The following is a 13,681-nucleotide window of genomic DNA, read 5'->3' on the forward strand; positions in this document are numbered from 1 at the left end:
CCGTCTATCATCATCATGTGCAATTGATGCTTAACTTCAACTTGTTTGATTTTTGATGGCTGAAGTCTTTCTATTTCTTCTGTTATGCTAACTTTTATAATTGTCACTGTTGACTGCGTTTCTTTTGTAAATTTAAACATTATTGGACGGCAATAAAAAGTTGATGAGGTCGTTTTCCCAAACAATTGTTCCATCAAATTTCTGAAGCCTTATAGGAACTAGATTGACCATGAAAATAGATGAATCATCAAACTCTGTTTCAGTTTTTTGTTTATAATTACTTTGACCTGGGGCTCTATCAAAGCCTATTTGCTTATAAGCAGTAGCTCTCTTGCAGAGTCCAAATCCGAAGTAATCACATCTAAAAGCCTATATAGCGCCAAGTTTAGTAATGCTTGCATTTTAATAGCAGCTCCTTCTTCAGTAATAATTACCTCGTCTTTCCCTGGATAACATTTGGTCTTTTCTTGCTTAATTTTATATTAAGAAGGGTATAAATCAGACCCATTTTCACTTGCTGCTTCTCTTAGGTGTATATACTGCCACTTAATTTAAGTGAAACTAATATTGCCTTATCGGCAGAATATGTACTACTTTTCACTTTACTTGTAATTAAATACTCATTAACTTTTTCTAGATCTTCGGGGTGATTTGACAAGTGGTTCATTATTTCTCCTACATCTTCATTTCTAGTGTTTCTCAAACTAGTAATTGTAGTAGCTTTCATTTCATCCGGGGATAACGAAAGCGATTGGTAAATTTGTTCAGTGCGTCTTCGTTTTTGCCTGGATCCCAATTCTTCAAAAGGTTTTCGAGGTGCAAAAATAGATGTCGAGGCTTCTGTAGTACATTTGAGGGTGGTACATTTTCAACATCTTCAGTATTAGAAATCTCGAGCCTTTCATGTGCAGTGTTGATAGCTTCAGGTATCATTCCTTCGGGCCAGTTTATTGCACATTCTAACCAATCACATTTTTTTCTTATAAACTGTGCTAACATGCGACTACTTCGTTTCCATATTGCACTTATATTTGAACAAAATTGCGTACTGAATTTTTGGAGTTTAACATTTTTCTCTTCGGTCACGTTTATTTGATTTTGTAGGAATTGAAAGAGTTTTTTATTATGAGACAGCGACTGTAGTTGCTCTCTTAAAATCATAAATAATCCTAAATTGTTAACAAAATTTTCAATTATAACGGAAACAGCAAGATCACAACGACAATCACGAGATGTTAGTAGTAGTACGAATAAACGAACACTAGTTAGTATATAATAAACATGGTCACTTTATACTTCCAGAGACAAACAAATGTTTACTATATTTTCTACTACCCAGTAATGGCTACTTAACTAATTATCCTTAAATAATGTTAACTATCTTAATAATTAGAGAGATTGCTTAATTAGAGACCTACTAAATGTATTGTTGTTAGGTATTATGTAATTATGGGTATCATTACGTGCTTTTACTTACTAATCCATATCAAATTTAACTTAAAAGCACTTACGAAAAAAAATATAAAGGTTTTTATTCTATGTATTTATTAATTTTTTTCGATCCATTTATTTGGCAGAGTTGCAACTTTATGCACATGTTCATAGCATCAAATGATAGTAGACTAGACAAGGTATAAGGAAAATAAAGTTTCAAAGCGGGACCTCGCGGTACTTAGCAGGAATTTAATTTAATGTGACCCGCTCCATACAAAAAAATCACAAAACACATTTTTCTGACCAAACTATAAAGTTTTTGTAATTTTTGCCCAAAGCAATTATTATTGAGATTAACGAGCTCTATCTATCTACATAAAAAAAATTATAAAAAAACAAAGTTGGTCCCTAAGTCACTAAACTCACAGTATCGACCCACTGTGGGTCGCCTCGTCCACCGCTTCGCTGTTCGCACCGCCGATCCCCGTGGCCAGGCCGTTAGGATTACAACAACAACAAAGTGAATGAAAACCGCGTGAAACAGTTCGATCTGACACTCAGTCCACAGCATCAGACCCTGAGTTTTCCGGTGAAATGGTTGAGGTCAAGGCCACCGGTAACTTTTTCCAATCCAAAAAACGAATATTTTTTTTAGTTTCTCTAGCATTGTTTCAAATCTCATTTACGTACTAATTTACGTTGCCTTACGATCAGTGGCACGTGGATTCCTCTGCCATTATTTTCGGTATGATGAATCCATCACAGTAACTGTTACCTTAAGAACGCAGCTTCTCAAATATTTGGACTCAAAAAGCCTTCAATTAACATCGACAGGACATCTTTATAAAAACAGTTATTACGTAAAAATGTTGTCGTAATGAAAGCTTAAGTTCTCCTTTTAAAGGAATAATTAATATCGGTTAAAATGTCAATGTCTTCGAAGAGTTATGGTTATTGAAGCCCGTAAGATTCGGTAATTATAAGGCATTTAAGATGAGTACGGATACAGTAATTGTATTGAATTATTTGTTTCCATCGCTGCTAAAGTCAGTTGTAAATTTTATCAGAAATGAAATTCGTGTGACGAACACAACTTAGTGAGATTGGTCTTGGTGATTGTTTAAAAATCCGCCAGCAAACATAGTCTTGGAATTGTAAATGTTGGCGATTTAGTCACGTGAAAGGCTCTAAATAAGGAAAGAGAATTCTTGCACTAGTTAGTACTAATTGCTCTGCTGAATAAAGAAAATGAAAACCGTGTATTGTTTGCAAATTACCATTATAGTCTGTAGAAGATACGTTCGCACTTTGCTCCCTCCCAGGCATTGTATACTAACTGTTCAAAGTTTTTTGGGCAGAATTTCGTTCTGGAAATATTCGAGATCCAATGTGTAAGAAAACGTAGTAATTGGAAGTAAGGCATATTGTGGTACAGGCACGGGAAAGAAAGAGCTATTCGTAGCGTGAATCGCGTTTTCTTGAAGGACAGGGTTTATTATGGAAACCTTGTCTCCAAATGGGTTTAATTCCATTTAGGCTCGGAGGCGAATTGTTAATGTTCGATGTTTTTTTGTAATTTTATTAATCTTTACTAATATATAAATCTACACTGGTTTTTACGGATGTTCCGTTATAACTACTGAACCATGCATCCGATTGACTTGAAACTTGGTACTTAATGGATAGGCTAGTATTTATATCAGTGTTGGACTCCCTACACCAGTTGAGGGGGCGTTAATGATGAGAATCTTTGTGGAGGTGAGAAATAATAATGTTAATTTTAAATGCCCAGCGAAGCGGACGGGTACAGCTAGTCTATACTAATATTATAAAGAGGAAAGATTTGTTTGTTTGTTTGTTTCGAATAGGCTCCGAAACTACTGGACCGATTTGAAAAATTCTTTTTCCATTAGAAGCCGACATTGTCCCTGATGAACATAGGCTACTTTTTAAAAAAAAAAAAATATTTTATTTTTTTGGTTTCATGTGTGTTTTAATGTTTCCGAAGCTAAACGAGGGCGGGTCGCTAGTAATATATATTGTTGTTCGCTCACAGGTGTCCAGCAGTGTCGCTCCCTCAGACGCACGTGCACCAGAGCGCTCGGTACCTGCACAGTACTATGCAAGAGTCCAACAGAACAGCCTCCGGCGCCTCCGCCATCTAACTCAGGGAAAGATGCCGCTGCCTCAGGTAATGCTGCTTCTCCTGGATGAGTGGTCCAGCTTGCTCGCTGGTTGTCATTGGAGTCCACCAAACCAGAGTTAATCCGTTGGGGCTTACAATAGCGCCAATAATTGCGCAGTATGTTATTTATTGTGGGTTTGATTTGAAACATAATAGTTATATGTTGCATTATGTTGATACATGGTGCAGGTGAGGTTTCTGAAAAGGCATTAATTACTGCATCTGAGGAATCACTACGACCACATTGTCTTTGTTTTCAAGATGGATTCCAATACATCTTGTTTTCATGGGATCGTGGTATTCACCGTCCAATGAACATAAAGTTACAGCAAAAATATTCATGTACGCTATGAACCGTGATTGATTGCTATCCTTTGGCAAATTGTTAATTTATTTATTTATTGCTTAGATGGGTGGACGAACTTACGGCTCACATGATATTTAGTGGTTACCAGAGTCCGTAGACATCTACAACATAAATGCCACCACCCACCATGAGACATGAGCTCTAAGGTCTCACTTTTAACTACGGGTGCTCTGCCCTTCAAACCGAAACGCATTACTGCTTAACGGCAGAAATAGGCAGGGTGGTGGTACCTTCCCGTGTGGACACGCAAGACGTCCTAATAAATAAATCAGGGCTTAATAACTCGGATAGTACAAGCCAAATGTGCGGGTTCTTGATAATGTTCGAAAGTGCTCAGTAATCATTTCTGACAGGCACATCGGGTGGAAAAAAGTCTGGCAACGGTGGTAACGGAGTACTGACATGTCCGAAATGCGGAGACCCCTGTACGCACGTCGAGACCTTCGTGAGTTCGACGCGTTTCGTGAAGTGCGACAAGTGCCACCATTTCTTCGTGGTTCTCAGTGAAGTGGACACCAAGAAGAGTATTAAAGATAGTACAGACAACAAATCAGGGTTCTACAGGTAAGGTTAAAACAATAAAGAGGCCATTATCTACTATTTATTACATTACCATTATCTACTGGTGGCCTCTACTGGTACCTCTTGTGAGTTCGCACGGGTAGGTACCACCGCCCCGCCTATTTCTGCTGTGAAGCAGTAATGCGTTTCGGTTTAAAGGGTGGGGCAGCCGTTGTAACTACATTGAGACCTTAGATCGTATGTCTCAAGATGGGTGGCGCATTTACGTTGTAGATGTCTATGGGCTCCAGTAACCACTTTACACCAGGTGGGCTGTGAGTTCGTCCACCCATCTAAGAAAAAAATATATATATAAAAAAATATTACTTACATGCTTTGTGATCTGGTCTGAGCATCAACAATGTTGTTAGTGAATATGTACAAATCAAGGCTCTTCGTTGGAGTAAGGTTTCAACCTTCAAAATCTTTAGATTTAATTGAATTGGGGCTGAATTAGACGGAAAATTAATTATGTCACGTAATAACAATAAAGTCTAATGGAAAAAACGGGAAAGATGGTTCATATCGGTGCCTTTGCATATTGAAACTATTCAGTTGTGGACTAAAAACCAAGTTTCAGGGCTTAATGCATGTAGAGTAAACTAATTGTACGTAATTTAGTTCACGGGACAGTTTTGTTACCAGACTGTTTTTGTATTGACTTAGGTCAAATTAAGTATTTCAAATGTACAATCAATTTCATGAATGCATTTGACCCGTTTGATTGTTTTACTTATTTGTTGAAATTTATCAACATTTCGGAACTATAATGTTTGATTCCTATTTCATTACTTTGGATCTGCACAGTATTTTCTATCTCATAACATTAACATATTCGGAACTCATCCGTTTGTTGTTAACTTGTTTGGATCGTTTTTTTATCACTGTTTCTCTATTAACGTAACTCTTTTTATTATCGTTCTTCAAAAATCCTCCGATTTCTGTATGAACATTGTTCTTAACAAAATCAAGCTACTGTTTATCGTTATTTTGAGAATCGACTGCCCTTTTAACTTTTCAGTTTTGTGACACTAGATGAGTCAGTGTGAGTCATTGTGGTCATTAAACATCAAAGACAACACAACGTGAATGCTATCCTGTCCCAACTCACCTAATCTGGAGAAATGATGCCGAAGTTTCAATTCTGTGCTATAGCGATTTCATTAGCGGCAGTCGCGGCAGATATAGACGGAACGGTGCTACTTACCCACGAGGATTGACAATACCACTAATAAGATCTATCCAACAGAACGTTATATGATATTGCGAGAAGCGTCGTTAATGATCATAGCTATACAGAAAGGCGATCTTTCGTCGATTATCTTGGAAGACCCGTTCGAGTACTTTTATGTTATCGTTAGAGAGGTTAGCACATCGGGGCTGTCATATATCATTGAACTTTTAGAAGACATCAACAGAGCAGATATATATTTTTTTGCTTAGATGGGTGGATCTGTACATATGTCGTCAGCAAATACGGCTAGCTGGGTCGGCGGCGACCGGGGAATATCGTTAATAAATAAACGTAATAGGAGCGGAGAGAGAACTCCAGCCGTGATTGGTCGCGGGGAGTCTTATTCTTTAGGCCACGACGACTTAATTCATAATCACTTTGTTCTTAGTGTCTTCTATATTTTTATTTTATTTTTTTTATTGCTTTTGTAGGCAGACGGGCGTACGGCCCACCTGATGGTGAGTGGTTACCGTCGCCCATGGACTCAGCAATGCCAGGGGTAGAGCCAAGCCGCTGCCTACTGCATAATACTCTCCACAAGCTTCGTTTGAAGAAGGAACAATCGTTATATGTGAAGACGTTCTGAACTATTTTTATTATAAAGGATCATAACCACAATTAGTTAGTGCCATCCGTTTAATCGTACCTAAGAATAAATTATAGCATGAGAATTTTAAAAATGTTTTCTCGCGCCATTAATTTTTTTCTAATCTAAACATGACACAGCAACATTTTTGCAGTCACCTCCGAAAGTTAAATGACCTCTACTAACTATACTAATGTAATGATTTTAATGTTATGTTTAGCGAGTGCGCGTTAAATGTTCATTTTACAACAAGAGTGTGGGGTAGCTGAACTCGCTTTTACAAGACGTTCAATGTCAGATATCTATATATTAATACATGAAGCAAAAACTTTGTGTCCTTTTTACGAAAATTGCGCGGACGGAGGAGTATGAAATTTCCCACACTTATAGAGAATATAGAGAAGGAGTGCGGAATGCTAATATTTTTTTAAATTATACCTAAAATATACATTAAATCAATAAAAAAAATATTACACACACTACCATGTATTTGACGCACATACGCATGTACACCATTTATTTATTGTCAAACTTTTGTTCTTGACGTCTGTGGTCAAATTGAGAATAGATTAAATTTAATATTGTTTCTCCTTATTAATATTTTTCTATAGTGTAGTCTTGGCGAAATTTGTGATAGAAGTATAAAAGTCTTTAACAATAGAATCATAATAGTGTACAAACTTATATTTCAATTAATTATAGTCGAATTTCGACTACCAGGTGACGACGAGACTCGTGACGAGAAATTTGCATTCATACATTGAATGTTATAAAATATTGTTACGCGCTGGGGTTCGGGATAAATAAAATTTCACCCAAGTGCAACTTAAAACTGTAATTAACACTTGGAACACTTAAAACACTCAATAAACACTTTAAAACTCTCAATTCGCTTGTTCCGCTTCTCTTCAGGTGATTTATTTATTTATAACTTCGTATACTAGAAAGTATAAAGGCGGACTTAATGCCATAGGCATTCTCTAACAGTCTACCTTAGGGGAGTGCAGAGATGAAGCTTGGTAGGTGTAGTGTGAAGGTGATATTACTTAAACATATGTGTATATATGATGTATGATGTATATGATGTATATATGATGTGTATAGGTGATCCGTTCAGGTGTTTCGCTTCGAGTAGTTCCGATTACTGACTGACTGCGTGCCATCTCTACAAAGCTTTTATAGCCGATACCTCATCCGTAGAACTATCGAGAATATTCCACACATCTCTAGTAGTAGTTTTCGCTATCTGTCAATAGATGGTGTTGTACTTCTTGAGCGTTCTAGCTGCTACTAGATCCTTCGATATTCGTTCGACTATTCGTTATGGCCTTACTCTTACTGGCGTAACTATTTAAGCTATGTAAGAATCTTCTAAATGTCCAATAGAAAAATAAATTTATAAAATTGGCGAGTAAATACTTCTTATGTCAGTGATATCTAATAGTTTTAGCTCATTTACATTTGTTTAGTTTCTCAAATACGAGTGGCTAGCTTGTCGAATGCGATTAACTGTGGTGACAGAACTTCTTAATGTCATCGCTTTCAGCTCAGCATTTTGCATTAAAATCCATCAGTCAGCTTTTGCGTCAAAGACATTTGTAAGCATTGTAACGACCAATTGAGATTATCTCAAAAAAAAAGACGGCGAGTTATTTCGTAGTCGTGTCTGTTTTAGTGTGATAATTGGGGAGGTATTCTGGGGGGAAAACTCTATTCCCATGAAACTGAGACTCCGGACCTCGTGTTTTAGTGTGTAACATCTTCTTCTTGTTCTTCTATCTAGCGTTTTTCACGGTATACTGGCAGAATCGGCTTTCCAACTTAAACTCCTTCATTTTACCCGGTCTTCGGCATCCTTCTGTAACCACTTTACAATAAATTGGGAATAAATTAATTAAACGAAAGCCCCCAAAATATATGTGCGATATCTTTCTCTTCTTCAACCCGTGTCCACCCAATGCTGAGTGTAGGTCTCTTGGAATGCACCTCATTCTCTTCGGTCTCCTGCCTTTCGCAAGTCCCTACCAGCCACTTTGACCAGGTAATCGGACCACCTCGTTGGCTGCCTGCCCACGTTAAGACGTCCAGTACGCGGTCCAGTACTTTTTGATGTGCGATGATCAACTTTAAACTAAGGACGAATAGTTCGTGTTAACAGTGCGGAAAATAAATCGAGAAAGGACTCAGGAGTGTTGATGAGCATACCGGCCAAATTATGAACCCGCTCTACTTTTCACTCTCGGCGCGAAAAAACTCGACTACACATTCAATAATGTTGTTAATGAATTTTCATTCAACATTGCACACGACTGTTGTATGTACGTGTCTTATTAGGTGTAGCGACACAAAACTACAAGAACATGAATATCTATTTGTGTAACACGAAAGTGTGCCAAAATTAAAAGTAAACAACAAAGTGTACTTACGTTACATTGTTATCAGACATGTAAATATGTGTATTCGATATCCGGCAGTACATATTTCATTATTATCTGTTATTATTAGATTGCTATTTGTGCCAATTTGAATGTCGAAGACTAAACTACCTTTATATTCATATAACAAACTTACGTGTAATGGGAATTAAGTCGAACTAGGAGGAGTTTCAGGAGTCATCGTGGCATAAAGTAAAAGATGTCCGGTGCATTCGTATCTAGCGATGCACCAGTATTCGAATCCCGCTGTTAAATACCAATTTTTCTAATGTAATACGCACTTAACAAATGTTCACGATTGACATCCACGGTGAAGGAATAACATCGTGTAATAAGAATCAAATTTACAAAATTACTGGTGGTAGGACGTCTTGTCAGTCTGCACGGGTAGGTATCACAACCTTGCCTGTTTCTGCCGTGAAGCAGTAATACGTTTCGGTTTGGGTGGGGCAGCTGTTGTACAGTCAAAGTAAGACCCTTAGATCTCATGTCTCAAGGCGGGTGGCGGCATTTACGTTGTAGATGTCTATGGGCTCCGGTAACCAATAACACCAGGTGGGGCGGTAGAACGTCCACCCAAATAAGCAATAAAAAAAACAATTTACTGAGCTCATATTTTGTGAATCTGAAACTTAAATACAGCCTTATATGGAGACCGACCTTACCGCGCGTAAGCTGATTTGTAACTATGTTGCATTTTGCGATGTTATATTGCCGGTTATGCTAATTTATTCACACGGCCCGTTTTCGTATTCGGGATTGATACCGAAAAAATTACACTATTATGTTGTCCAGTTTTTGTCAAACATTACCAGTTTTTGATCACCGTTGCATTGTTCACGACCTAATTGTTTCCATGATGTTCCTGGATCATTAGTTCGCTGGTTCGATATCAGATGGCCTTACCGGTGGCAAAGCGGTGTGTACATTGTAGATTCTATACGATAATACTCCGTGGTGGAGCATGGGTATATCAACGGTGATAAAAAAAAAGATGTGTGGTGTCGTGGGATACCGGATAGGAACGAAGTTCCTTATTTTAAGTTCTATTCGAGGTATAAAGAAAATAATTATTCGGGTATACATTTTTTATTATGATTTTTTTATTTATAAAAAAAATACTACTTTACAAAGTTATCAATGATGTTCACAATGATTCATAAAAATATATATAATAATAATATACAAAGAAACAGCTACTTATATGAATAATAATAATAACCATCATCACGTAGACTATACATTAGACACTGTATAGCCATCATACTAGACTATACTAGACTACTATAGATATAATAAAAATCTTACGTTACGGACGTTATTTCCCGGTTAGGGTACCCCTCCGCATCGTCCCACAAGGAACTTCGTTCCACAAACAATCATAAATTTCTGTATTCATCCCCACAGGAAACCTCCACCTCCGCCAAAGAAGATCTTCGAATATCTGAACAAGCACGTGGTGGGGCAGGAATACGCCAAGAAGGTGCTCTCGGTGGCCGTGTACAATCACTACAAACGCATCTACAACAACGTGACGAGCGGAACTCCGAACGACTCCCATCACCCGCTGCATCACACTCACAGAGGTAATGTTATAGTAGCCATTATTTTCTCAACAGATGCCATCCCAAACTGGTCATTTAGTTCTGCCGTACTGGAGCCGAGTGTCGGGCTAGTAGAGTCTACAGATGCTAGCGTTCTTTATTTATTTTTTATTTCTTAGATGAGTGGACGAGCTCACAGCCCACCTGGTGTTAATTGGTTACTGAAGCCCATAGACATCTACAACGTAAATGCGCCACACACCTTGAGATATAAGTTCTAAGTTCTCAGTATAGTAACAACGGCTGCCCCACCCTTCAAACCGAAACGCATTACTGCTTCACGGCAGAAATAGGCGAGTTGGTAGTACCTATCCGTGCGAACTCACAAGAGGCCCTACCACCAGAGTCTGCGAAACAACGAATTTGAAATACTACTTTCAGCCTTCAACCGATATTGGGCATAGTGATGTTAAGAGTCGAATGAATAAGCGCTATTTTTGGCAAATACTACTACCACTTGAATACTGCTACTTTGAAGTCGTCGTGGCCTAAAGGATTAGATGACCGGTGCATTCGTATATAGCGCTGCAGCGGTGTTCGAATCCCGCCGGCGAGAATAAATTTTTCTAATGAAATACGTACTTAACAAATATTCACGATTGACTTCCACGGTGAAGGAATAACATCGTGTAGTAAAAATTAAACCAGCAAAATTATTATTTGCGTAACTACTGGTGGTAGGACCTCTTGTGAGTCCGCGCGGGTAGGTACCATCACCCCGCGTATTTCTGCCGTGGAACAGTAATACGTTTCTATTTGAAGGTAGGAGCAGCCGCTGTAACTATACTGAGACCTTAGAACTTACATCTCAAGGTGGGTGGCGCATTTACGTTGTAGATGTCTATGGGCTCCGGATAAGCACTTAACATCAGGTGGGCCGTGAGCTCGCCCACCCACCAAAGCAATAAATAAAAAAATACTAAACTCGAAGCATTTCAGTTTTCTGCCGACGGTACACGTACATGAAAATACGAACTCTCGTATAAGAATCATCAGCACTCACCGTTTGGAAGAGCATAGAACAGTAAAAATATTGTTTAAATCAGCGGTCGGGGAACTTTTTTAATTATTACCCCAAAATATTTATGTCTAAGTTGATATTACCCCATGGTGAAAAACAAAAAAAAAAACGAAATCGCTTCTTTTAGCATCTTTCACATTATAGCCCCCATGATAATTTTGAAAAGAAAACAATAACTAAAAATTTAACGATTCTAAAGAAGTTTCATTTCAATATATACTTTTTACTCGCAAAAGTTTCATTTTTACCCCATTAGGGGTTATTTAACCAGGTTCCCCGACCGCTGGTTTGAATCGAATTTTCATCTCTCCGGGACAAGAGTTTTTTTTTTTCTTTGTCATTCGTTCGTTCTATTTAAGATTGCATTAGTCTTCCGCCTTACGACCTCTCTTAGATATGCTTTATTTGGCAGTATGTTTCATAATATTTTCCGGGTTGACTTGCCATGTCGAATGAATGCGGCTTAAAGATGGCCACTATGTTTATGTTGCACCTTGAAATAGAAGGTCTATTTTTCAATTACTTTTGAATAAATTCTGCATGTATAATATATGTTTGATACTCGGAGATTATTTAGATGAATTGTGTGACATCACTATTAGGGGATTCCTGTATGTTAGAATTTTTCAAAATTTTCTTGGTCGTGTCGTATTTATCCATTTGTTGATTTTGAGTCATATTTGCGTAACGTGTATGGCTTATATTGTGAACAGTATAGGTAAGAGCTTGTTCACATAGATAATACACATAAATTAATTATAGATACATACTTAAGCATTTAACTAAAATGTTTACGGGCGTCGGCCACTAGATGGCTTCGCTTCGATTAGTTTCTCATTGCTCCTGTTGATGGCAGTAACAAATTACCTATCCTGTATTTTATTTTTAATGAAGGATTTTTAGAAAGCACTAATTGATTTTTTTTTATTGCTTAGATGGGTGGATGAGCTCACAGCCCACCTGGTGTTCAGTGGTTACTGGAGCCCATAGACATTTACAACGTAAATGCGCCACCCACCTTGAGATATAAGTTTTAAGGTCTCAGTATAGTTACAACGGTTGCCCCACGGGTCCCACCCTTCAAATCGAAACGCATTACTGCTTCACGGAACAAATAGGCGGAGTGGTGGTACCTACTCGTGCGGACTCACATGAGGTCCTACCACCACTAAAGAATTTAATCAATTTGTCTATAACAAATAAAGACTTGTAAGATTTTTTTTCTGTTTTTAGTAACACAATAATTAAATGCCTTAACTTTAACAACATATAAGTTTAGGGGCATCCGCTACAAGATGTCGATAGTATCAATACAAAAAAAAATTGTCTTAAAAGTATCGCTGTTTCAGGGCCCTGCTTGTTAATCTGAAGTCAAACAAAATTTAAATTTTGAAAAATGCTTGAAGCCTTTATAAATTATTAGTCAAGATCTATACAACGAAAAAAAAACATCATCTATAGATTTTCATGGAACATCTAAATAAAAACCATTCCTTTTTACACGCTTTATATTAGCTTCATTTGTATATATGTTTGTATGTTTGTAACTGACTCCTTTAGACGCGATTTTGACCCACTTTAAACGGCCAGAGATCATTCAAACTGTAGATTTATCGAGGACCGATGACAACTCAATATTTAAAAACCATATTGAAAAAGTTGAAATTCAACTAAAAAATGAAAACTAAATAATTTATTTTTTAAATTGCTTAAAATGTTTTTCATTTGTAGAGCGACAATGTTTACAATTAGCGACAATGTAAACATTTGTTATAAGCGTGCGGAATTAAAAAAGTAAAACCCTGTTTTCCTGACGAAATTGAAATGGATATGGTTCTCGTTCTCGTCTTGAGTTAGTTCGTTGAGTTGAGTTACCGTGCGAAACCCGTGAAAGTGTGAATAATCTTCCGAGAGCGTTCACGGTCCGCTGCCCGTGACCTAACCTTAACAGCTTTTTTGTATGTATTTTCGCAAATTCCCAAATTTCGGCTCGGAAATTCTGATACTACGAATCTCAGATTGCGATGTTTATATATCGCACCTTTAGAACTATAGAGACACAACAAAGGTTTTAGATTTTACCGGTGGTAGGAACTCTTGTGAGTCCGCGCGGGTAGGTACCACCGCCCTGCCTATTTCGGCCGTGAAGCAGCTATGCGTTTCGGTTTGAAGGGTGGGGCAGTCGTTGTAACTATACTTGAGACCTTAGAACTTATATTTCAAGGTGGGTGGCGCATTTACGTTGTAGATGTCT

At 37.7% G+C, this 13,681-nt stretch overlaps 1 protein-coding gene across 2 annotated transcripts in view; it reads left to right on the top strand.

The window, feature by feature from the left end:
- Positions 1 to 13,681, top strand: part of LOC101741058 (ATP-dependent Clp protease ATP-binding subunit clpX-like, mitochondrial) — a 59,342-nt gene that overhangs the window by 28,151 nt on the left and 17,510 nt on the right. Inside the window, exons 2-4 of one of the 2 annotated variants that reach the window (XM_038018536.2) lie at positions 3,491 to 3,625; positions 4,340 to 4,550; positions 10,210 to 10,388. In XM_038018536.2, coding sequence (XP_037874464.1) covers positions 3,491 to 3,625; positions 4,340 to 4,550; positions 10,210 to 10,388 — 525 coding nt within the window. Of the gene's footprint in view, positions 1 to 3,490; positions 3,627 to 4,339; positions 4,551 to 10,209; positions 10,389 to 13,681 lie in introns of those variants that run through there. The other variant, XR_009976010.1, reaches the window with a different exon arrangement.

This window comes from Bombyx mori, chromosome 21 (assembly GCF_030269925.1).
Source record: "Bombyx mori chromosome 21, ASM3026992v2".
In the NCBI taxonomy this organism is placed as follows: Eukaryota; Metazoa; Arthropoda; class Insecta; order Lepidoptera; family Bombycidae; genus Bombyx; species Bombyx mori.